The following is a 26,297-nucleotide window of genomic DNA, read 5'->3' on the forward strand; positions in this document are numbered from 1 at the left end:
AGTGGGCTAATGCCCTCAAAACCATGTGTCCCCACTTGGAGAGGGTAGTGAGAAGTTTTATAGTAATGGTTTAAAGAGGGCATGATCAGCTCGTGGACATTCTTCTGATCGGTTGGTGGTGAGGTAAGTAGGAGTCAGCATCATCAACCTTCAGGTTCCAACTAGTCTGGGGCCTATGTGCTTGCAGGGCAGCATACCATGGTTAATTGTCAACTTCTCCTACCTGGAGGGGGTTTCAGTATCTGCAGAACAGCTCAAAGATATTGCTGTGGGTATGCGTTGACGGGGAGCCAGGACCTTGCCCCAACCAGGCTGTACTATTGTTTCTCCTGACAGTTTGTTTCTCCCTGGTCTCGCATCCCCTCCCTTTCCTCATTAGCAACTGCTTGAATCTGCCCTTTGAAACTCAGGGAAGGTCATGGAGGCTGAATGGAGGCTGTTTCCTGTAATTCAAGAAACGGGGACACAGAAAGCCTTTGTGCTCAGGAGCCCCACAGGGCCCTGCTCGGTATCAACCATGTTACCTTCTTTTATATTATATGGCTTTAAAAAGACCTACCTAAGTATTTCAGACAGTACAAGAACTGGATACAGTGTCCTAGTTGGTTTGGAACCACTTTCTTAGAACTGCTTACACTCAAGAATCTGGAACATCTCTCTCTATTCTAATTAGGTTTTATTTTGCTTAATTTTCCCATTTTTATATTGTTGGTAGGGGATACAGTATAAATTTGTATTAAAAATAGGATTTTTTTCCTTTCACTTGCTCAATAACTTTGCCTTGATGAATAGTAAAAATTTATTTACTTTTTTTGTCTAGGAAATCTATGTGAAGGAGATTCACCTTCATTAAAATCTCATGGTCCTCTTATGATGTTGTTTTTCACATACAATGCCAGTTTGGCCATGAAAAAATTTTCTTTGAGATATTCTTTTCATATGTCTGGTAAGTCTATTACTTTTTTCATATTTGTTTTTGTGTATGTTTGTCTTATTGTGCTTTATTAGAAAATATGTGTTATCAAATAAAGAGACTTCAATTCTTTATTTCATTTGTCAGCTATAGGGGAGAAGAAAAAAACAATATTTAAGATTGTGACCTCTGTGGAGGCCTCAAGCTAAACCTCCTTAAGGCATAAGATTGATCAGATTTTTCATTTTTTCTTACAGCAACTAATAATTTTGTCTAGTTTTCTGTATACTTGGAATATTGTAAAAATACAGTAGGAAACTTTTATCCCTAGCCTAAAAGTTTCAAGTAATTTTTCTATTTTGAAATTCATTTCCTTAATGTACTAATATCAAGAGTAATTGATTCTTTTTTTAACACTTGTTTGGTGGATAGTTCATATATATTAGTTGTAGCCAGATTATTGAAAAATATGCTTTGCCCAACATTCCTATAGTTTTGGTGAAGGGATAGACAGCGTTATGAAAATTGGAACTTTTGCAAATTATGGAAATTGGGTATCATGGAAAAAGCATTTGCAATTATGCTTAATTCTGAATAGTTATTAGAATTGCTCTAGTCCTTAAGATTAATCAATTCATACTCATTAAAATTGTTAATTGGAATACAATTGTAGAAATATTTCTACAAAAAACATTATATTTTTTAGTCTGATAATGTGAGAAATGTTGTATGGAGAACACAAAGAAGATTTGCATCAAGTTCAAATTATGTAAGTGAAAGCATACCATACGGGGCTAACATAAAATAGAATAAAATCTCACATTTAAGCCTTTAATTATTCAGACTATCAACAAATTGTTTTAAACTTATGCCAGGCCATGTTTAAAGCACTGAGGATTCACCAATGAGCAAGACAGTCCCTGCCCTAGAAGAGTTTATAGTCTAGTGGGGGAGATAGTCAGTAATCTGTAAACAGAGAAGGACAGAGATTGTTGCTTAGCACCCAGTTCTGCCACGATTAAGCCACTGCAGTAGCTGATGGACAGTGTATTCTGTGCTTCAGAGGGAAGAAACTAAGGTGATAACAGGATGCTCTGTGCTTTGGAAAAGCAGGCCCCTTGCATAATTAGATGTATATCTCAGGAAGAATTTTAATGAACCCAGATTTTGCATTTTCCCATACACAGAAAAGCACTAAAATCATTAACTTCAGATCTCTGTTCTTTGTGACTAGCAGTAGTGTTTTATCAAGACATGTGCTTGACTGCACATATACCCTAGCCAAAATCACATTTAAGCTGGCTTCTCCCCCTACCTCTTCGGAACAGCTTCCTCAGAGCTACTGGGTGGTTGTCCTCAGTAAGACCCTGAGTAAAACAAACTCATAGCTCTTAGGTTGTGCATTTTTCTTTCAGTCAACTAATCAAATAATCTCAGAAAAATATAGAGTGAAAAAACAACTATATTAAGTTTTGAAGGAGATATCTTATTTAGTTCGGTAAAGGATGGGCGTGGAATTCTAGGAAAACTTTAATTTCTTTGTTCTCTTACAGCAAAACACCTTTTTTTTTTTTTTTTTTTTTTTTGTGGTACGTGGGCGTGTTACTGTTGTGGCCTCTGCCGTTTCGGAGCACAGGCTCCGGATACGCAGGCTCAGCGGCCATGGCTCACGGGCCCAGCCGCTCCGCGGCATGTGGAATTTTCCCGGATCGGGGCCCGAACCCGTGTCCCCTGCATCGGCAGGCGGACCCTCAACCACCGCGCCACCAGGGAAGCCCAGCAAAATACCTTGAAATGTATTTCTACTCACTGTCTACCCTTTTACCCTTTCATTTTTTCTTGAATCCATTCCCATAAGCCTTCCTTTCTTACCATTCCCCAGACAGTGTTCTTGCCAAAGCTACCAGTGACCTCCAAATGTTCAGATCCAACAGTCACTTCTCAGTCCTAATAGCTGCATTTGGCACAGATAAGCTCTTCTTCCTTCTGAAGTTTCATTTGTCATGGCCTCCAGGAAACCACTGTTTCTTGGCTATCCTCTTACTTCACTGGTCTCCTTGGAGTCTCTTGGCTGGTTGCACCTCCTTTTCTCTACTATTAAAAGTTGAGGTGTCCCAGGACCCAGTCCTTGACTTTCTTTTCTTCTCTGCCTGTAGTCACTCTTAAATGATCTCACCCAATCCCTAGTTTTAAATACCACTTTACACAGATAACTCCCAAAGTGTATCTCCAGTCCCAACTTCTTTTTTTTTTTTTTTTTTTTTGCGGTTCGTGGGCCTCTCACTGCTGCGGCCTCTCCCGTTGCGGAGCACAGGCTCCGGACGCGCAGGCTCAGCGGCCATGGCTCACGGGCCCAGCCGCTTCGCGGCACGTGGGATCCTCCCGGACCGGGACACGAACCCGTGTCCCCTGCATCGGCAGGCGGACTCTCAACCACTGCGCCACCATCTGAACTACAGTGCTATATATCCAATTGCCTCCCTCTTCATTTGGATATCTAATAAGCATCTCAAACTTAACATGACCAGAATTCAAGTCTTGATTTCCTACCCCTGTCTCCAAATTCTTCCTCCACCAATCTTCCCCACTTCAGTAGATGGCAACAACAGTTTAATAATTAATTGCTCAAGCCATTATCTCGGTCATCTTTGACTTTTCTTCTCACATCTCTCATTGGATTTAGTTAATCTGTAGGCCTTCAGCAAAACTGATCTGGAATCCAACTACCTCTCAACATCACTATGACATTCTGACACAAGCCTTTTTTTAGCCTGTTTTACTCATAACAGCCAGAATAATCATTTTAAAAAGAATAATTCAGATCATGTTACTCCTCTGCTTATAATCTTTCAATATTTTCCCTGCTCACTCTTAGTAAAAGTCCTTACAGTGACCTATAAGATTCTATATGATCTGGCTCTTGGCTACCTCCTTGACTACTTCTCCTGCCATTTTCCCCAGCGCTCACTCTACACCATCCTTCCCGCTGTTCCCCAGACACACCAAGCATGCCCCATGGCTGTTATCTCCAAAATGTACAACATGCCTAGCAAATAGATGATGTTCAAGAATTGTTTGAATAAAGGAAATGACATCCTAGCTGGGGTAGATTAGTGAGTAGAGAGTAAGGAGGTAGCTCCCTATCTAATAAATGGGTAAGAAATACATCTGTTTTGCTTATAGAAATCCCTTTGGTTTAGAGCTAAAAGATGAATAGAAGTCAACTCAGCAGACTTCGTACACATGTTCAATTTCTGTTTTCAGATAAACATAGAAAAGCTTTAGTGCAGACATTTTTCTAACAACAGCAGAAATGTAACAGATTCACCCCATGTGTGAGGTTTGTTAAAGATCTGACTCATCATTCATATTCTTGAGATTACAAATTAAAATATATCAGTAGAAATTGTTATATCTATGTGAGTAAAATATATAAAACCATTAAAATGTATGTGCAATATTTAGTAGTATGGAAAAATATTCACAATTGGGGGTAGGGGAGGTTACAATGGTGTAAAATGAAATACAATTAAAAAATGTATATACTATAGCTTAGGAAAAAGCAGGAGTTACATTAAAATATGAGTATTGGTTATAGGATGGGACTACAGGAGACTTTTATTTTCTTCTTTGAAATCTGTTTTTTTTTTTTTTGAAATTTTCTACAATGTAAATGTATCACTTAAACAAAAGAATAAAATATAAAGTATTACATAGGATATATTGACCTTGAATATTCTCTTATTCTAGATTCTGTGAAAGGAAAAATTAATGGTAAAGAGGATAAAGGAGGTAAGGAATTGGCTTCATTGTCTTGGCTTTGTTTACCTGATATTATGGAAATAAGAGTGAGGAATATCTTTGGTGCTAAACACTGTTTAGGAAGAAGTATACTCTGGCTGCTATCAAAAACTTTCAAGTGTTGTGTCCTTATTCTATTTGCTTTATAGTGAAATATGGACTTGTACTAGTTTTCTGAGTGTCAAACTTTGGGGGTGGTGGAGACCTGGGTCAGATCACGGAGTAGAGAGTAACAAGGTAGCGCCCTATCTAATTAATGGGTAAGAAACACGTTTTGTTTATGGGAGTTTCCCTAACAATTTTAATTCTATTATTCGTTAACATTCTTTCCATATATTTTATGTCTTTTGGATTGTGCATGTGTCTCTCTCTCTTTTTCTTTTTTGGCTGGGCCATTGCATAGTGAAACAAAAATGATAAGATTATTGATGAAGTAAATGTTTTTGGATGACATTAACTTTAGGTTGGGTAATACCTAGAGCATTTGGAGTAAACCCAAAATGTCACTGAATTCCTCAATTCTCTTTTTGGTGTAGTAGCCCCTTGGCCCTTGTGAACCTTCATATCCTAGTTGCAACTATCTGAGAGTAATCCAAATTTCCCTACCAAATAAATGATTGTAATTTGAAGTGTAGGCTGAATTTTAGGAGTGTTTAATTTACTCGGGGATTTAGAAGATTGTGTGCTAAAAATGAGCAACAAAACTACATTGAAATGTAGATATGGTTGGCTTAGTGGTTCACAGTTTGTGAATTAAAGTCAAAGAACTTTAACCTGTCTTCTTTTGGGAGGTGTCAGTTTTTCAAAACAAGTCATTTAAACCCTGGGTCACCACATAAGAAGCTATGGAAGCAAAAAAAAATAGTGATAGAACTTTATAAAAGTACACTATAGTTTAGGTTTTAATGACCTAGTTGTAGACATTAAAACCAGATCCTTCATTATTGCATTAAATGTTTTTTTTTTTCTTTTTGCCTCAAGGATGTCCAGTATTGGATTTGATTCCAGTTAGCTCTATTGAGATCACATCTCCCAATTATCCTAACACTTATCCTAACATGCTGAACTGCACTTGGACTTTTTATTCTATGTCAGGAAATAAAATGAAAGCAGTGATTAAAGGCTTTATAACAGAAGAATCTTGGAACTGTGAATGGGATTACTTCAATATTTATGACGGACCAGATCAGCAATCAAGATTACTTGGTAAACTGAACTTTCTTAAATGTCCTGCACTGAGTGGCATTCATATAAGCATTTATATAATCATATATATGGAAACCATGACCTATATTTGCCTTTAGAATGATATCATTTGTTGTCAGTGATTCTTCATCAGATCCTTCATCAGAATCCTGAGTATTATTGAACACAATGGGATGAGCATGAGGCTGTACTCACTGGATCTTGACCTTTAACTCCAGCTCCTTTTTTTTTTTTCCTGCGGCACGCGGGCCTCTCACCGTTGTGGCCTCTCCCGCCGCGGAGCACAGGCTCCGGACGCGCAGGCTCTGCGGCCATGGCCCACGGGCCCAGCTGCTCCGCGGCACGCGGGATCCTCCCGGACCGGGGCACGAACCCGCGTCCCCTGCATCAGCAGGCGGACTCTCAACCACTGTGCCACCAGGGAAGCCCCTCCAGCTCTTTTTGATTTCATCCAGTGATTCCTATCTCATTTTACCATTAGGGAGCACACTAATTTTGTTTTTCTCAGGAGGTCATATGTTTTAAGAGGTTTTATTTCCTAAACTTCATTTTTAGGTAACTTTTTGAAATTTGTTTACTCAGGTTTCATCCTCACAGTAAAGGTGGTTAGACCCAGCGTAAATTATTAAAAGGTAAAGGTCAATTAACTTGAATAATCTTTGGAAATTTATTGACCACATGGTGTCTACCATGTTTGGATGTCAGGCAATATCTTGTTCTAAGACTGACTCATAGAGGGAACTTTTCCAAAGATTTTGTAATTCAATATTGTATCACCTTCTCCAATCTCCAACCAGTTCTGCCAATCAGGACACCATTACAATCCACCTATCACAAAGGGCAAGAGGAGAGGTTTTTTGTTTTTTTTTTAAATTTTTATAAATTTATTTATTTATTTAATTTTTGGCTGTGTTGGGTCTTCGTTGCTGTGCGGGGGCTTTTCTCTAGTTGCAGCGAGCAGGGCTACTCTTTGTTGTGGTGTATGGGCTTCTCATTGCGGTGGCTTCTCCCGTTGCAGAGCACGGGCTCTAGGCATGCGAGCTTCAGTAGTTGTGGCATACGGGCTCAGTAGTTGTGGCTCATGGGCTCTAGGGTGCAGGCTCAGTAGTTGCGGTGCACGGGCTTAGTTGCTCCATGTGGGATCTTACTGGACCAGGGCTCAAACCCGTGTCCCCTGCATTGGCAGGTGGACTCTTAACCACTGCGCCACCACGGAAGCCCCAAGAGGAGAGTTTGTTTGTTTGTTTGTTTTTGTGGTACGCAGGCCTCTCACTGTTGTGGCCTCTCCCGTTGCGGAGCACAGGCTCCGGACACGCAGGCTCAGCGGCCATGGCTCACGGGCCCAGCCGCTCCGTGGCATGTGGGATCTTCCCAGACCAGGGCACAGTCTCTCAACCACTGAGCCACCAGGGAAGCCCCAAGAGGAGAGTTTTGATGCTATCTTTTTCCAGGGACCTTAACCACTCCTATGATATTCTAGGATTTATAACTCCAGTAAGTTCAGCAATGTGCTTTGAAATTCCAAAGTTATCTAAATTTTTTCTTATCAACGAGTTTGGTTCCTGCCAAGGATTCTAAAGCAATTGAGAGTATGGAGGCGGAGGAGATAACAAAATATCAAGCTATCAGTTCTCCATAAGATTAATATGAGGTGTCTATAGCATCCAACCATACAACCCTAACTCTTGTGAATGCCTTTCAACCAGAGACCCTTGGAACATACCTGGAGTTGAACAAGTTAGATTTATTATTCATTGTGGAGAGGGAAAACACATATCCTGGAAAACCATGCGTTGTTAAAAGGGTGGTAGAGAGAACCTATTACAGTACTTAGGCTTTGGTTGGGTAATTTTGGAGAAGGTCTAGAGAAGTGGACTTTGCTCTAGATTCCTTGCAGGAAGTGGGGCAATTTTATGATTGGGTGTATCAATCATAGGGAGCCCTGACTAGAGTAAGGATAAAACTGTAATTGGTAAAGACGTAGCAAGCTCTCATTTCAGCCATGAGAGGTCAATGTTTGATATTTTTGTTGTTTACAGATGGCCTTGTTTTTGTCTCATTTTATCATAGATTCAGAGTCTTGTCTGATGTTGATGTCCTGTGAGACTGTTTATGTCCAACACGAGAACACAGTCCAGCTGTGAGTGTTGGACCAGTTCTTGGATGTCAGGGCTGCATTTCTCTTTCTCACTCTTTAGTATTCGTCAACCTGACAACATTATTCCTCTTTAAAAGTTCTGATTAATCAAAAATTCATGGGTGTCAAAAGATTACAAATGAGACAACTAATATTTCTATAATTAGCTTATATAATTCTATATAAAAGTGAGGACACTATCACTAGTTTGCTAGTTTATACAGTTTTATTTCATATACTTTTACGTACTTACATAGTTTTAGTTCAGTGAAATATGCAATTTCTATAAGCATTGTTAAACTGTTGAACACTGAGCCCCATTGCTACTCTCCCAGCTAGTTAGAAGGGCTAGCCCATATGTGGAACCACATTGTCTATATTCTCTTAGTTATCTTTCCTTACTAAATCTTTTTGCTCACCTAAATAGAATTTATCAGTTTTTAGCTAGTTTTTAATTATTTCTGTGAATGTAAATGGAGTGGTACACAGCCTCCAAGTTGTCTTCATTGCAATGCTTTTATAATATTTTAATGAAAAGAACTTAGCAAAATTAACATTCATCTGGTCTTCCTCCTTCCATTTACCCCATGAAGGTAAACATCAGTAACCAGTAAACACCATATTAAACGTACAGGTTAAATTCATTCATGACTGAGCATTTTCTAATGTGATAGGCACCTTGAAGAAACAATGGTAGACAATTCAGAAATGATCACTGCCACCTTCTTTTGGGAAGACAGATGATAAAGAAGAAGAAAACTAGTAGCAGTATTTAACAATAAATAACAATCAAATAATTATTGATTGTCAACGTAATCTGAAGGAAATAAGTTGCAGCAGAAGTATGGAATAATAGTGGGTAAACAGTTGCTTTAGTTAATATGGTCACAGAAGATTCAAAGAATGAAAAGGAAACAGCCAGGCAAGGCCAGAATAGCAGGTGCCAAGGTGTCTAGTACCTATCTGACCTTACCTCCTACCATTCTCCCTCTCCTTCACCCAAAACCAGGCACACTGGCTTCTTTATTCTTCCTCAGACTAACCGACCATATTCCTGCTTGGCCCCAAGGTGACTTCAAGGTTCACTTCCTCAGTTCATTCAGGTGTCTGTTCAAATGTTACCTAATCTAAGGCCTCTTCTATCACACAATCTAAATAACCCTCCTCCACTTTTCCTTCTTGGCATTTATCATGACCTGGCAGCGTATATATCAATATTTATTTGTTTAGAATCTGTTTCCCTCCACCAGAATGAAAATTTCCTGAGAGCAGAACTTAGTCTCTTGTTCACTGCTGTATCTCCAGTGTCTAGAGCACTCCTAACACTTAGTAAATATTTGATGAAAAAATAAGTGAGAAAATGGCCTTGCAGGTGGGAAGAGCTTGGTAACTTGGGAAACTGTCAGAGGTCAGAGTTGCTGGAGATTGAGTGAGTACAGACAGGAATGAGGTGAGGTTGTAGAAGATGGAGGCTTTGCCTAGTTGTGCAGCTCAGGTTATGGTAAGGAGTTTGGATTTTATGCCAATCCAATGGGAGGTCATTAAAGGGTTTTGACAGGGGAGTAAGTTGAGGGCTGCTATGACTGCCATTTTAGGGTGACAGGGTGAATTATGTCTGCAGCTATGAGGCTATCATGGTAATCTAGACCTACACTAATCCATGTTATAATCCATGTCTAATCCATGTTGTCATTTAAATTCAAATTACTTAAAATGAAATGAAATGTGGTATTAGCCATACTTCAAGTGCTCAATTGCTACATGTAGTTTACCATACTGGACAGCACTCATATTAAACTTTACATCATTGCAGAATGTTCTATTAGTACTGTTTTAGGTAACAGATAATGTTGCCTTGAAAGAAGATGGCAACAAAGGAGTACAAGTGACGTGGACAGATCTGGAGATAGAACTGATAGGATTTCTTGATGGATTGAATGTGGCATTAAATCTGCAGATCAAGGATGGCTCCTAAGTTATGGTATGAGGTTTTTGGAGGTGGTGGCATTTACAGAGATGGGAAATACTAGAGGGAGAAATAGATTTGTGGGGAGAGATCTAGCCATGTTAAATTTTTAATGACATGATACATCTAGGTTGAGTTAGCAACAGGGAGCTAGAAGCAGAACTCTTAAAGTTTGCGCTTGAGATATAAATTTGAGAGTTGTAAGCTTCTTATAAGTTTCCTTAAGTTATTCATTCTCTGACTTCATCAATCTCCTCTATCATTCTCATCAGTTGCAAACACATTCTAGTATTACCCATAATTCAAAACAAAACAGAACAAGAAATTTAGCTGTTGCCCCATTTCTCTGCTTCTGACAGCAAAATTTCTCACTTTCTTAGAGGGTGATGGATATAGAAAGTTTATGGGATTAATGGCGAGAAGGTCATGGAGAGAGCAAACAATTACAGCAGGGAAATACTAATGGATTAGGATAGATAGGAGTGGTGATTTAGAAAGTAGGATGTTTGAAATCAAAATTTCAGAAATCTCAAATGATTACAGAATTTCAGAGCAGTGTTGGTAAAGAATGATAAGATAAAAGAAATAAGTTCCCTTGTGTGGTCAAATTTAGGGTTGGCACTGAGCTGGCATTCACTAGCTCAGTCTTACAAATCGTCATAGTCAATGTCCAGTCTGTCTGGCTGTTGCTCCTGCCACACTGGCTATTAGATATCATCCTTGGTCAAGCAACAATTTTAAGGAACATTAACAAACTGGAACACAGAACATAATGGCCAGGATGCTGAAGGGTGTGGACACCTGGGCATGTTTATCTTGGAGAAGAGAGAAGGTTCATAATTTCTCCCCTTCAAATATTTATGGAATTCTCATAGAGACTCTCAGGCCAGGTATGAAACTTGTTCTGCCTAGTAATATCTAATAGTTATTGAATGTTTACCATTATTCAGGCATAGTCTTAAGAACTTATAACTCTTAATCTTAATAGTCATATGGAGGTAGGTTACATTATCCTCATTTTAAATATAAGGAAACACAAATATATTGAGTAACTTGCCTCCAGTGACATAACTAGTAAGTAGAGAAAGTTGGATTAAAGCCCAAGCACTCTGATTCAAACACTTATATTCTTGGCCAGTCCACTAACCATGTGGCCATCATTACACTGATGCCTTTTTTTTTTGTTTGCTCTTCGCGGGCCTCTCACTGTTGTGGCCTCTCCAGCTGTGGTGCACAGGCTCCGGATGCGCAGGCTCAGCGGCCATGGCTCGTGGGCCCAGCCGCTCCGCGGCATGTGGGATCCTCCCGGACCGGGGCAGCAACCCGTGTCCCCTGCATTGGCAGGCGGACTCTCAACCACTGTGCCACCAGGGAAGCCCATACTGATGCCTTTTGATTCAACATGAGCAAGAACTGTCAAGCAATTAGAACTGTTCAAAAAGAGAAAATGCTCATAAGTTACATGTAATATCTTCAAATCCAGGTTTCATATGTCCAAGGGTATTTTAGAAGGAACTCCGTGTTAGGGGCTTCCCTGGTGGCACAGTGGTTAAGAATCCACCTGCCAATGCAGGGGACACGGGTTCAATCCCTGGTCCGGGGCAGATCCTACATGCCACAGAGCAACTAGGCTTGTGTGCCACAACTACTGAGCCTGCGCTCTAGAGCCTGCGAGCCACAACTACTGAAGCCCGTATGCCACAACTACTGAAGCCCACGTGCCTAGAGCCTGTGCTCCACAACAAGAGAAGCCATTGCAATGAGAAGCCCGCTCACGGCAACTAGAGAAAGCCTGCACACAGCAACGAAGACCCAACGCAGCCAAAAATAAATAAAATTAAAAAAAATTTGAAAAAGGAGAAACTCCATGTTATATGAAACATTGAACTAAATTATCACTAAGATTCTGTATTTAACCTAGTTCCTTACTCCTCATTCAGCCACCCATCTTAAACCTACACATTTTGTAAATGTGTTATCTGCATTTCTATCTAAGCCATTAATAGAAATACTGTACTTCGCAAAACCAAGGATAGAACCATTTTCATACCATTAAGACCTTCCCTTCAGGTTAACATTGTATGGTTATTTAATCAGCTGTGAAACTTCCTAGTCATATAATTATCCACTTACATTTTATATCTGTTCACAGGGACATCATAAAGTACTCTATTAAGTGCTTCACTGAAATCAAGATTCATTAAGTTTATCTCATTCTCCCTAGCCACCATCTAATTAACTCTTTCCAAAAATTAAATTAGGTTAATTTAATATGGCATGTAAAGGAACACATGCTGGTTGCTCGTGACCACTGATTCCTTCTTCAAGTGTTCAAAACCCATAATAATTTGCTGTAAAATTTTGCTGAGGTTTATTTTTATTTAACAAACACTTATAATGCTTCATAAATATAACTTCATATAATTCCATGTATTTTTTAAATCTCCATTATACAGATGAGAAAATTGAGGCAGAGAGATAGGTTAAATAACTTGCCTAGGGCTACATAGCTAATAAATGGCAGAACTAGCCCAAACCAGTAGTTTGGATATAGAATCTGAGCCTGTAAGGACTAAGCTACACTACTTCACTGATACAAGACTTTGGAAATTCTCTAGCCTCCTTGTTTTTCTCTGTCTCCTACGCATCCCCCTCTGCCAACTCCCAATCTCCTTTTTGAAAAAGAGAGTAACATTTTCCCATTTCCATTATTTTAAAACTTCCAGAGTGTTAGCTGACTCTATGCAGAATGCCTTTACTTGACATGGTGCATCCCAAAAGTACCCCATCACATCCAATTCACCAGATTCTCTGAGCATTAAGAATGATGTAGAGTTTAACTATTGCCCTATTCCCCATCTTTCTCAGATTTCTTAGATAACATTATCTTTAAGAGAAATCAGTAGTGTATCATTGTTTTATCTTGAGATAATTTAAGTTACAGCCTGTACAGATAAATTACAGCAAATGGCCTCTCACTATCAGGACCATCTTTGTGACAACTTTTGTGTTTCTGAATTAGGAAAGGATCATCATTAGTCTGTATTTAGGCAGCCTGTGTGTCTTAGTCAGTTTTGGCTACTATAACAAAAATGCCATAGTTTGGGTAGCTTAAATAACAAACATTTATTTCTCACAGTTCTGAAGACTAGAAGTCCAAGATTTGGTGTCTGGTGAGGGCTTGCTTCCTGGTTCATAGCCATCTTCTTGCTATATCCTCACATGGCAAAAAAAAAGCTGGGGGGGGGGTGGTTTGAGAGCTCTCTGGGGTCTCTTTTATAAGGGTTTATAAGGCTCCACCCTCATAATCAAATCACGTCTCAAAGGCCTCACCTACTACCATCACATTGGGGATTAGGGTTTCTACATATGAACTTTGGGAGTATGCAAATTTTTGGTCCATCGTGCTGTTCCATTACTTCTATTTCTCTGTCCATTTATCTTCATCGAAATGCCTCTACCTATCCTTATGACCAAAGATTGCCATATAATTATATATCATTTCCAAAGCAATTGCTAGCCCAGTCTTTTCCCTTTATCTTTTAAAATCTATACCCTTTTATCGTTTCAATCAAATCATGAATTTCATCCCACAAATCTTGCTCTTACATTATTGATAATCATTCCTTTGTCAAGATTTGTTTGGAATTTAATGTCCCCTCTCTCTCTTCTCCCTCCTTTACCTATGTAACTACACAGGAAAAGTATTTTAATTATCGAGTATATCTCGCATTGCAGCTCATTTATGTGGCTCCAAGAAAGAATTTGTCTTGATATCCAGTGGTGCTTACCTAACTGTGAATTTTAAGACTGATGAATCTGTGGGAGAAAGAGGTTTTAAACTTACTTTGGAAGATATGACTCAGAAGCAATCACAGAAAAGCAGTATTGGGATCCAACTGCCTATTAATGGTAAGAAATTGTTTTAAAACATTTATTAAAGCAGGTACCATATATGCCTTAAAGTAGAACCTGGGGCCCACTGATTTAGGAGTCACTGGTAGTCGGTCACCTTGCTCTAATACTAAAAATAGGATAACTTCATTTCCAACCATTCCTTAAGGCATGAGAATTTGGTGATTCAGGTAGATCATGTGAGGTAATAAGGTTAATTGGGGTGAGTATGTGTCTATATGTGTGTATGTTATTTTTATTTAAGAAATAATGATAAACATAAAAGTCAGTCAGTTGCTATTTAAAAGATCCACTGGGGCCATTCAGGCTGAAACAAGGGTAGAGTTCAGTGTGTTTCCATGTCTCTGTTAACATATTTTTTATTAAGTAACTGCCTCCCCACCCCCATGAAGAGCCCTCAAAAGGAATATTTTAGCTGAACCTATACTAACTTCTCTGCATAAAATAGAAACAAATGTGCTGATTTTTATCTACTTATCCTATCTAATTTTAAGCTAGAATTCCATTAGTTGTGCTTAAGACTAAGAAACCTAATGAATCTATTATTAGGAGATTTTCTTGATTGGAGTGTAATTGCAGGAAGAATTTAATCCGTGTGAATGCAAAGTTCTTTTTGATGTCGCTCTATCTTTCCTAGGATAGTGGAATGAATGGGCTCTCCTAAGAGTCCTGGATTTGAGCTGTAGACTACTGAACCACATCACCCTATAGGTGTGATTTTTAATTGTTAAAGGGATGCTCGCCCAATTGACCCTTCTTCTGTGTCCATTGCTTTTGTCTTTCATCACTATATCTCTAAACTGACCCTTTATTCTCAGTAAAAATATTTAGCCTCATTTTTTTAAGTATTTTAAAGTAAGTTGAATACTAATAAAATATTGCTGTTATACATGTGTACAAACAGCCCAAAAGTCTGAGTTACTACATATAATGTGGATTACAAATGCAATAAAAAACATGCAGTAATGCAGTAAACCTTAATGCACTAAAAACATGTTTGAGTAAATACCTTTTGTGGGTTTTTTCTCCCTAAAATCTAGGATAATCTTAATTCTGAAGAGTCTGCATATTTTTTAGGCATATGTATGTAAAAGGAAGAGGGAATCCATGTGTTATACATATCTGAAAAGAAATTAGAAATGAGTTTTGACATAAGGATTGAATAAACACAAATCCACTATGCTAGAAACTTTTTGTTTTAAATAGATTTCTAGTGTAAAAAAAAAATCTCAAGTAAAGAATTCACAAGTGATCATATCTTATCATTCTGAAATTATATGGCTATGGAGAGGCTTAATTTTCTTTATATTTAAGTGTCTTGTTATTCCCTGGTAAATTTCTTTATAAATCTGAGAATGGAGTAAACACATTGGTAGAAATTTCCCCTATGCTTTTCCTTTATATAAACATTTTATTTTGAAGTATTTTGATGTGTCTAGGTATGTTATACTGGGATAACACAAACGATGCCACAGAAAGAACAATTTCCAGTAATTTCATGATTAAGTGCAATACTTTTTTAAAAATTGATTTGTGTTCTGATTCGTCTAAAGACGTATATATTAATGCTTTAGTTAACTATTGATTTTTACTCATTTAAAAGCAATGGAAGAAAAGATGAGTCTCATCTCTTGCAAAGAATCCTAGTTTTGAACCTACAAAAGAAGTAAATGCCTCCATTCTGAGATTTTAATAGACTTTCACAAGTATTGCTATCTGATGTTTTGTTGTTACTTTTCTAAGGGCTAACAGTAGAAAACAATACCAGAAGACAGCCAGCCCAAGACAAATGTGGAATTCCTGTTGTTGACCCATTTCTCATGGAAGGATCTGAGAGGAATACAAACATGTTGCCAGCCAAGCTTGGGAAGCCCAGGGTGGTTGGTGGCCGTGCCGCCCCTGCGATGTCGTGGCCCTGGCTGGTCAGTCTGCAGCACCAAGGACAGCATTACTGTGGAGGTGCTCTGATTGGGAGACAGTGGGTCCTGACAGCGGCACACTGCAACTTCAGGTGTGTGCCCAAGTGGTGCAGGGTTGGGGACAGCAGGGTGGTGCAGAGCTATTTGAGGGTCCACAGCGGGTGCACTCCTTCTGTTCTCCCCATGTCACAAGAAACATTAAGCATCAGCTCCCACTGATACAGTCCCCATCTTGCAAATGAATGAACGTGTTAGGTTTATGAAATTTTCTGTGCTTCACTAATACACTTACTACTAATAGCTTTTAATTTTAAAAGCAGCTTCCTGCCTCTAGGTATAATTTAATTAATAAGTAACTAACAACACCCGCCCATCCATAAAAATGAAGGTAATGATGTCTCAACATTTTTGCATCAGTCTCTCAGCATGGTGCCCAGAGCCGAGGGGCTGCTCAAATGTGGCTTCCTTTCCTTCTTGCTCTCCTCTGTGGACTGTCTGATGATCAAACCCAGCCCTGAAATAAATATGTAAAGTTTCAAAGAATTTTAAAGAATGTCCTTTAAAGGAACTTTTTTTTTTCTTTGACTTTATCTGAATCTTGGTCTCAATGTAATATGGAAATATCTGAAAACTCCTTCCTCAAAGGAGTCTTAGCTTGACGTTTTTAATATTATCTCCCAGAAGTAGTGAGACAGTTGACACTGTCATACAATGTCCCATAGCTGAATGAGTAGATATGACATTTTCAGGGTCTCTAAAATTGGCTTTATAATGAAAGCATCTGCTCAAATAACATGGTGAGCAGGAAGCTTCAATGAACCAAAAACTCAATTTCTTTAGTATTCCCCAAGTCTTACTTTTGATATAGCTAAATCACAAGAAGGCATCCTTATTAGGGCAGTTTTCAGACTTTCATGTGCTTAAACTTACCTGGGGAGTTTGCTATAAACAGAATCTTAGAATATTAATCCTGAAATTTGATTTGCTGAGTTATGTCTGGGATTCTGCATTCTTAATACACATGCCAGATTTAATGCATGTGGTCCCTAGACATTTCTTTGAGAAACATCGTATTAGGGAGTAGAGTCACTATAACTTTCAGGATAGTTTCAGTGACCATCACATAAGTACATCATATAATGCATAATGATTATAATACATAAAATCATTATCTTGAGGCATCATGAATCTTAATTGTCAAAAATATATTGTACTAAATCATTTTATTTGATGTTATGAAGGCAAGAAAGTAGATGCTTTAAACATTTTATCAAGGATTGAATTAATCAGAAACTCCCATTTTCTAAGAATTCAGGATAATAAGGATATTAATGTAGATTAAAAATTTTAAAGAAAGTTTTGGGGACTAGATTTTGGCAATAATATAACTGGAGTATAGAAGCAAAAAAAATGTTAAAGAATACATTCTTAGTAATTCTGAAAAGTGATGGCCTCATTAAAAGTGGTATCTATTTCCTCACTCTCTTTTCTTATGACAAGTACTGTCACAGACAACCTGGTAATAGGAAGAAGTTACTTGTGGAACACACGAGACAGAGATTTGATACCAGTGAAAGCTGTATATACTCACCCCAGCTTCACACAATTTCCTCCCAATGATGATATATGCTTGCTGCATCTGGAAAACCCTGTTGAATTAGGTCAGTATGGATAACTCTTTTCCATATTTTGAAACTTTTATCTTCCATCTTGCTTAGAAGTGCTATATGTACTTTTGAAGTTAAATAATTATTTTAAAATTTTCTTACATTCTAAGATACTTTCTCTAAAAGCTGAAGTATCTGCATAAACATTTTACTGTTATGTGTATTTAATTGACAGAGGTCTAGAGAAGATTTCAGAGAAGTATGTTTTTAACTTTGTCCTATATATTCTCCTGAGACTCTTTATGTTCTATGAGGTTATCCCAAATACTTAGAACATCAGTTTGAACCACCAGATGTTTAATTTTCTGTGCCTTCATAACTTAGTAAAATCTTGGTTTTTAAAAAAATGTTTACTTAAGCCAAAGTTAAGTGAAACTGAGGCATTGTTAATCCTGGCTCTGTCAGGAAGTAGCCATGTGATCTTGGGCATGTTATGTAACTTCTGTGACCTTAGCTTTATTGTTTGTAGAAAGGGAATGGCAGTAACCCACCTACCTACTTAGCACAGGTGAGCATTCAGTGGGAAGGTGTATTGGGGGGAATGTAACTAAGATCTGTGGATAGTTCCCACTTTCACACCCAAGCCTTTCCATGGCATCACAGGGTTCTGGGACAGTTTTCTTCCTTTGCTCCAGTTCTCTCCTCTGTTTCTGCCTATAGACCTCCCCTTGTATGTCTTTTCGGTGCATTCATCCTACAAACCCCCAATCATGGTTCAATCTACCATTTGCTTTTCATGCTTTTAAAACTGAGTCAGTGAGAGCATTTAGAACAGTGCTTCTTAACCTTGACTACGCATTATCATCCTCTGAGTTGCTTTGAAAACAAAACAAACAAAACTATCAGCCCAGATACATTTTGGAACAATTAATTACAATCTCAGGATTGGAGCTCTGACATCAGTATTTTTTCTCTTTATCCTGCTTCTTAAATTTATTTTTAGTTAAACTTTCAATGCTGAGATAACTGTAGATTCACATGCAGTTATAGGGAATGGTACAGAGAAACCAAAGTACTTTTTAACCTGGTTTTCACGAATAGTAACATCTTGCAGGATTTGACATTGATATAGTTGAGATACAGAACATTTTTGTCACAGTAAGGATCGATACTGTTGCCCCTTTATAGCCACACCCATTTCCTTCCTCCCCACTCCACCCTCCCCACCCAGACTTCCGTCAACCACAAATCTGTTCTGTTTTTATAATTTTGTCAATTCAAGAGTGTTACATAAATGGAATTATATAATATGTAACCTTTTGTGATTGACTTTTTTCCTGGGCATAACATCCTGGAGCTTCATTTATGTGGTTGCAGGTATCAGTAGTGCATTCCTTTTAATAGCTGAGTAGTGTTCACAGTATGAATGTTTAACCACTCGTAACGTTTAACCATTCATTTGTTGAAGAATATCTGGGTGGTTTCTAGCTTTTAGATATTACAAATAAAGCTCCCACGAACATTTGTGTAAAGGTTGTTTCCTTTTTTTTATTTAAATAATGCTGGATTGACTATCCTTATGTGTACATTTTTCCAGGTCTATGACTGCCTTAAGATAAATTTCTCGGAAGCAGAAATGCTGGATTTAGGGCATAACTGTTTTCAAGACTCTTGATGTATTTCTAAGTTATAAACACAGCTGGATGTGGAGTACAAGTCAATACATCCCCCTCCTCCATCCTGCCAAATGATGCAATCTGGCAATATCTGTCAGTTTTTAAAGTGTGTGCCTTGTGGTCCAGCAAGTCAATCGTCCAGGAATACTGGCACAAATGCACAGATGCATGATCTCAGAAACTTGATGCAGCTTATAAGGGAAAAAATTAAAAGTCTAAATGTTTTCCAATGGGATTTAATAAATCGAGGTACATTCATTACCTGAATACTATATGCTATTAAAAAGAATGATGTAATAATGATGCCATGTAAATGGCATGATCATAATCTAGTAAATGAAGAATATCAGAATAAGAAAAATGGCTGATTAAAAAAATATGTTGTTAGTAGGAAAATGTTATTTAGCTCAAGGAAATTTGGGAGAAGATACGATAGAGCAATGATTATCTGTGAAGGCAGAATAACATAAGATTTGGCACACGCGTAGAGAGATGAGTAGGAAAAGAATAGACACGTTACAAACAGTTTTATGTAATTTTATTAAGAGATAGCAGTAAAAATAAAGAACATATCATTGATATAAACGGCCTATGACAGTAGATATGCTGACGCATTTAAGTATGTAAAAATCTGGATGAGAATGAAGTTAAATAGCCTGGGAAAAAGGGAAAACAAACACAAGAGCACTGCATTCAGTGTGTGTGTGTGTGTGTGTGTGTGTGTGTGTGTGTGTGTGTGTGTGTGTGTCATATATACACACACACACACAAACCCATAATATTTATGTATACACAGATTTTGGTGATAAGAAAAAATGTAAATGTTTAAATGTATAATGTATCAATATATTTTAAAATAACCTGTGAAGATAGAATTAGATATAAAAATACTTTTTAGCTGTAAGAATACTTTAACAGTTAAATTGCTACGTGTTTTTCCCTGTTCTTCATATAACGTAGTTGAAAAAAGAAGACAATTATAGGGACTTCCCTGGTGGTCCAGTGGTAAAGAATCCACCTTACAATGCAGGGGATGCGGGTTCAACCCCTGGTCCGGAAACTAAGATCCCACATGCCACGGGGCAACTAAGCCCGTGTGCCACAACTACTGAGCCTGCGCGCCTCCACTAGAGAGCCTGCGTGCCACAAACGACAGAGCCCATGTGCCCTGGAACCCGAGAAAACCCACATGCCACAACTAGAGAGAAGCCCGCACGCCACAACAAAGAGCCCACGTGCCGCAACTAAGACCCGACACAGCCAAAAATAAATAAATAATAAAAATCTTAAAAAGAAGACAATTATATTCTTCTCCACTCTCATCTCAAATTCAACAAGGTGATGTCCTGAAGGCACACAGGCAAAAAGACAGACGCACTTTAAAAAATGCTTATGGATGAGAAGCCCCACATTTCAGTGTAGGGCATGTGTTTCTGTTTTCCTAGGAGGATATGGAAATACCTGGAGCAAAGTGGTAACATGTATATTGGGATGATCCCCTCTGAGTAAATAATAGGTGGAATCTTCTGGAAGACTTATTAAATTACAGGGTTAGAAAGGGTACTGTTAGGTCAAAGTAGGTATTTTTAGAGCCATCACTGAAGAGCAAACAGTATAGACAATGTTAATATGAATCTTACGGACTAACTGATATTTGCGTTTTTCTTTCTCATCCTTTTAATTAGGAAAGTTTGTATCTCCAATCTGTTTGCCAGGGAAAGATGATAAAATAAATTTACTTTCCAAATGTATGACTGCTGGATGGGGAATAACTGAACCTCATCGTGAGTATATTTTATTACCTCTTCTAAGATTAGAATCCAAACAAATATATGTGAAGTCTGAGTATACTGTTTACTCATTTTCAATTTTTCTGTATTTTTAATAGGAATGATAGTGGAAAAATTTTTTCATAATGGACCTAAAGGTGACTGGTTGGGTTTTAGGCCATCATATTCATTAATACAAGTTCACTGATACTTTTAAAAACTGTGTTGGTAAATGTCTAGTGATGTTATTACCTAATAAATATTTGTGTATGCACACACTCACACACATAATTGTTTTCACAACAGTGTAGATATTTCTATTGTGAAAACCCATACTTGAAGATATATGAGCCTATTAAAGCTGTGAGGCATTTTTCTGAAATGATAGGCTGGTATAAAAGGTAAATGGGTAGATATGATATCACTTATATGTGGACTCTAAAATATGACACAAATGAACTTATTTATGAAACAGAAACAGACTCACAGACAGAGAGAACAGACTTGTGGTTGCCAAGGGGGAGGGGGGGCAGGGGAGGGTTGGAGTGGGAGTTGGGATTAGCAGATGCAAACTATTATATGTAGAATGGATAGACAACAAGGTCCTGTTGTGTAGCACAGGGAACTATATTCAATATCCTGTAATAAACCACAATGGAAAAGAATATGAAAAAATATACATATGTAATAACTGAATCACTCAACTATACTTCAATTAAAAAAAAAAGGTAAGTGGGTAGAAAGATTATGTGCAGATATTCTAGTCCATATAAAGATCAAACCCATGACTCTGGTCTCACATACACCCTATTCTGCAAATGAATTAACTACCTACAAATATCCAATAAACTAGTTATTTAGAATGCAATTTCAGTTGTCAGCTTCCAGTCAGTGTCAGCACTTAACCAGAATGTCTGCTCAGCAGAAGTCAAATCAAAAGAATGAGAATGTCGTGAAACCAATGAATTAAAGTATAGACTTAATATGTAAAAAATGTATATTGTTTGCTTTATCAACAACTGATTTGGGTGTAAACTTTGTCTTTTTTGCATAAAGTGATGTTTTTATATCTTCTGAGGACTATACTAAAGACAAAAGAACCCACATAAAATGTTTTTCATTGTTTCTGTTGTATAAGCCACTGTGGAGTGATTATATTAGTTTTTTAGAAGTCACCTAACAGCATCACTATAGTGCTGAGAGGGGCGAATGGGTGGGATTTAACCCTCGGAGTCTGTGTATATATAAGGCTATTTTTGTTTTATCCTTTAATATCATTTGCCTATGTGTTTTTATTCCTTTTCTACTAGAAGATGAATTTCCTAAAACTGTGCAGCAGGCAAAGGTACCACTGATTAGTAGTACATCTTGTCGAAGCTACTGGGGACTGGATATTAAAAATACCAATATATGCGGAGGGGCTGCAGGATCATCGTCCTGTATGGTAATGAAGGCCTGCACTGATGAGGGCAGGAGTTTTCTCCTCAGTGTGTCTCATGAATGGGTGTTTGCTGACCATAAAAAGGTATAAATGTATGGTAGTTTTAAAATGAAAAGTGAGAGGAGTAAGTACATTGCTAAATTGATGTACTGTGATTGCCAATTTGATATTTTTGTGGATTCTATTCTCAAAAGGAATTACTTGTTCAATTGCTAGGTTCAACTATGTGAAACTGATAACTTTCAACTGTTTTTGATCCACAAAAAAATGATGATTTCTTGTGGTTCAACTTCATAGCTGTATTAGGTAGCTCAAACTACCTACTTCCAGTAGCACTGAAAATATAAAGATGCTTTCACGTAACTCAAAACCATCATTTAGTCATTTATATTAGATGCTTGAAACTTTCTGCATGGCACAGTCTATTGTCAGCATAAAATAAATTTATGCTAAATGTTCCTTTCAGCCTTGCCTTGAAAATGTAGATTTTGATTTGATTCAGAGATCTCTAACATCAGCCAACTACCTCAGTGGTTGTAGTTCCCTATGCTATTATGAGCAGAAATCAGAGATGAGAGTGACTTACACACTGTCGGATCATCCCCTGCAGTTGGGGGTTAGTGTCCGCCATGAATCGTGCAGCCAGGAGAATGAACTTCTCTTTTTGCTGGTTGCAGGGAGATTCTGGAGGACCACTGCAGTGTGCCCAGGATGGGCAGTACAAGCTCATCGGTATTGTGAGCTGGGGCAGCAGTAATTGCCATCCTGACGCACCAACGGTCTTCACCAGAATTTCTGCTTATAGAGACTGGATCACATCTGTCACTGGAGGAGAAGCATGATCACTGGAAGAGCAGCATGGTGGAATTGTGTTCCTAAGTGGGAAAGGAAATACATGACCGCCTACCTGAAAAATACGTCTCTTGTCATTGCTAAAAAACTCAATGTCACTGCCCCCAACCCTTGTCATTGAGAAGCTTGGATTTGGTGTGTACATACATTCAATATTAAACATTGGTCACAGAAAGCTAATGTTGGTTCATGCCTCCTGGGAACTTACAATCTTAAATGTCATTAATTTCAGGTCTAGTGTACCATGTACTATATGTCAAATTTGAGTACCATCACATATACTTTTACTGTTTTTTTTAATTTGGTTAACATTGGAAGATATGGAGATGTTATTCACTCCATATAATTCTTTTTTTTTTTATTTTAAAGATTCTTTTCTTTTAAGCTTTTTAAAAAATTTTATTTTATTTACTTATTTTTGGCTGCACTGGGTCTTTGTTGCTGTCCGTGGGCTTTCTCTAGTTGCACCAAGCAGGGGCCACTCTTCGTTGTGGTGTGCGGGCTTCTCTTGTTGAGGAGCACAGGCTCTAGGCACACAGGCTTCAGTAGTTGTGGCACGTGGCTCAGTAGTTGTGGCACACGGGCTTAATTGCTCCGCAGCATGTGGGATCTTCCTGGACCAGGACTCGAACTGATGTCCCCTGCATTGCCAGGCAGATTCTTTTTTTTTTTTAACATTTTTATTGGAATATAATTGCTTTACAATGGTGTGTTAGTTTCTGCTTTATAACAAAGTGAATCAGCTATACATATACATATATCCCCATATCTCTTCCCTCTTGCATCTCCCTCCCTCCCACCCTCCCTATCCCACCCCTCTAGGTGGTCACAAAGCACTAAGTGGATCTCCCTGTGCTATGCGGCTGCTTCCCACTAGCTATCGGTTTTACATTTGGTAGTGTATATATGTCCATGCCACTCTCTCACTTTGTCCCAGCTTACCCTTCCCCCTCCCCATGTCCTCAAGTCCATTCTCTAGTAGGTCTGCATCTTTATTCCTGTCCTGCCCCTAGGTTTTTCTGACCTTTTTTTTTTTAGATTCCATATATATGTGTTAGCATACAGTATTTGTTTTTCTTTCTGACTTCTTTCACTCTGTATGACAGACTCTAGGTCCATCCACCTCACTACAAATAACTCAATTTCGTTTATTTTTATGGCTGAGTAATATTCCATTGTATATATGTGCCACATCTTCTTTATTCATTCATCTGTTGATGGACACTTGGGTTGCTTCCATGTCCTGGCTATTGTAAATAGATCTGCAATGAACATTGTGGTACATGACTCTTTTTTTTTTTTTTTCATGACTCTTTTTGAATTATGGTTTTCTCAGGGTATATGCCCAGTAGTGGGATTGCTGGGTCGTATGGTAGTTCTATTTTTAGTTTTTTAAGGAACCTCCATACTGTTCTCCATAGTGGCTGTATCAATTTACATTCCCACCAACAGTGCAAGAGGGTTCCCTTTTCTCCACACCCTAACATTTATTGTTTGTAGATTTTTTGATGACGGGCATTCTGACCAGTGTGAGATATCTCATTGTAGTTTTGATGTGCATTTCTCTGTTGAGTAATGATGTTGAGCATCCTTTCATGTGTTTGTTGGGCATCTGCATATCTTCTTTGGAGAAATGTCTATGTAGGTCTTCTACCCAGTTTTGGATTGGGCTGTTCTTTTGATATTGAGCTGGCAGGCAGATTCTTAACCACTGTGCCACCAGGGAAGCCCTCACTCCATATAATTCCTAATTTTACTCACATAGAACAGTGCCCTATGCGCAGGTTTACAGGAATGGTCCCTGTAAGTTTCACAATTTCAGTGAGCAATTGACATTTAAGAAATTATTTATCAGGCTTATCATTTGATTTTTAAATTTTTAGATAAAATCTTAGGATATTTCACTTGTTTACAAAACATTTATCTGAACTTCAGCTGACCAATACCCTCATCTCTCTAGGCTTAGCCAAAAACTAAGGAAGGTGCCTGAGCCTGGATACTTAATGCCAAAGCCCATCACAGAGATATATAATACAGAATAAGAAGTCTGAAGCAACTATTTTTTCTTATTTTCCACCAAAATTTATCATTTGGTTTCCAAAATTACAGCATTCAAAAAAGGAGGATAGTTTTAACTTTTTAGGTAAGCACAATATAACCTAATCAAAGAACAACTCATAAAGATATTAGCAAAAAAAAAAAATACTTTTTTTCCTTTCTTTCTCTGATCTCCCTTTCTCTCACCCCCTCGTCCCTACCCCTCTCTTTTTCTCTTTCTGTCTCTCCTCTCTTTTGCAAATGCTATAAAGGGAAAATATTTTGAATTTTTTGAATTAGTATTTACTAAAAACCTCTTACATGAATATTGGTCTAAACTGCTTTAAATAATTTAAATTATACTCTTTGATAGGGACTCAGTAAATTGAAAGATGAGATTTACAATAAGGATTCTCTAATTCTTATGTTAATTTGTTTTGTACCATTTTTACTTTGTCTCATTGAATTTCTCTCATCTTTTCAATCAGATAACATTAAGGGGGGTTAAAGATGGGCTGTATTAAAATGTCAGGCCTGTCTAAAGCTTTCTTCTTCACAGTATGATCTGAAGGTGGTTAATTTTGGTACTGGCACAATCTCTGACCTCCTGGGACAGTGATCTGGTGGTGATGCTTGAGGGCTCTGTCAGCAAAGGACGAAGGGTTAGCATTCCATGTACTACCTAAGGAAGCTGCCTGACTTTCATACGAGGGTCAGAGACTGGTGCTCTGTTTTCAGCTTGAGTTGGCAGTAATTTTCAAATTGTTCTGTATTTAATCTTTTCCCTATTGAATAGAACTGTGTTAGACTATTTTACTATGTTAGACTGTTTTACTTGCCCTTTCTCTAGTTGAAAGCCAATTTAACTCAGGAGGGACATAAGCTTTATTTCTTACTTTGACTGTTTCTTCTTCCCAAGAACTCTTTTTTAATTCTTTCCTTTCAAGGTCAAGCTCTATGTGGATTAGACTACAATCAATTTTGTAAATTGATATAGTCTGTAAGGGTTACATAGCCAAATTAAAAAAAAAATTAGAGACCTAATAACCTAAGTTTTC

The 26,297-nt window shown here is 38.0% G+C and overlaps 1 protein-coding gene across 2 annotated transcripts; it reads left to right on the forward strand.

The window, feature by feature from the left end:
• Window positions 1–424: 424 nt before the first annotated feature.
• Window positions 425–23,369, forward strand: LOC117314276 (chymotrypsinogen B-like). Of its 2 annotated transcripts, none has more exons than XM_033866962.2 (9): window positions 425–946; window positions 4,664–4,705; window positions 5,696–5,920; window positions 13,762–13,935; window positions 15,682–15,949; window positions 17,358–17,518; window positions 20,826–20,924; window positions 22,220–22,353; window positions 23,028–23,369. In XM_033866962.2, the coding sequence occupies exons 1-9, from the start codon at window positions 871–873 to the stop codon at window positions 23,190–23,192; spliced, it is 1,344 nt and encodes a 447-aa protein (XP_033722853.2). In that variant the 5' UTR covers window positions 425–870; the 3' UTR covers window positions 23,193–23,369. The 2 variants fall into 2 exon arrangements, with proteins under 2 accessions (XP_033722853.2, XP_073644990.1); XM_073788889.1 differs by having other exon boundaries at window positions 22,223–22,353.
• The last annotated feature ends 2,928 nt before the right edge of the window (window positions 23,370–26,297 follow it).

The sequence above is a fragment of the Tursiops truncatus genome, chromosome 11 (assembly GCF_011762595.2).
Source record: "Tursiops truncatus isolate mTurTru1 chromosome 11, mTurTru1.mat.Y, whole genome shotgun sequence".
Classification (NCBI taxonomy): domain Eukaryota; kingdom Metazoa; phylum Chordata; class Mammalia; order Artiodactyla; family Delphinidae; genus Tursiops; species Tursiops truncatus.

Excerpts from the sequence above, each read along its gene's own strand:
- LOC117314276 (XM_033866962.2), top strand. The coding sequence starts at position 871 with ATGATGTTGTTTTTCACATACAATGCCAGTTTGGCCATGAAAAAATTT. Across the intron at positions 20,925-22,219 it reads GGGAATAACTGAACCTCATC|AAGATGAATTTCCTAAAACT; the intron begins GTGAGTATATTT and ends CTTTTCTACTAG. Across the intron at positions 22,354-23,027 it reads CAGGATCATCGTCCTGTATG|GGAGATTCTGGAGGACCACT; the intron begins GTAATGAAGGCC and ends TGCTGGTTGCAG.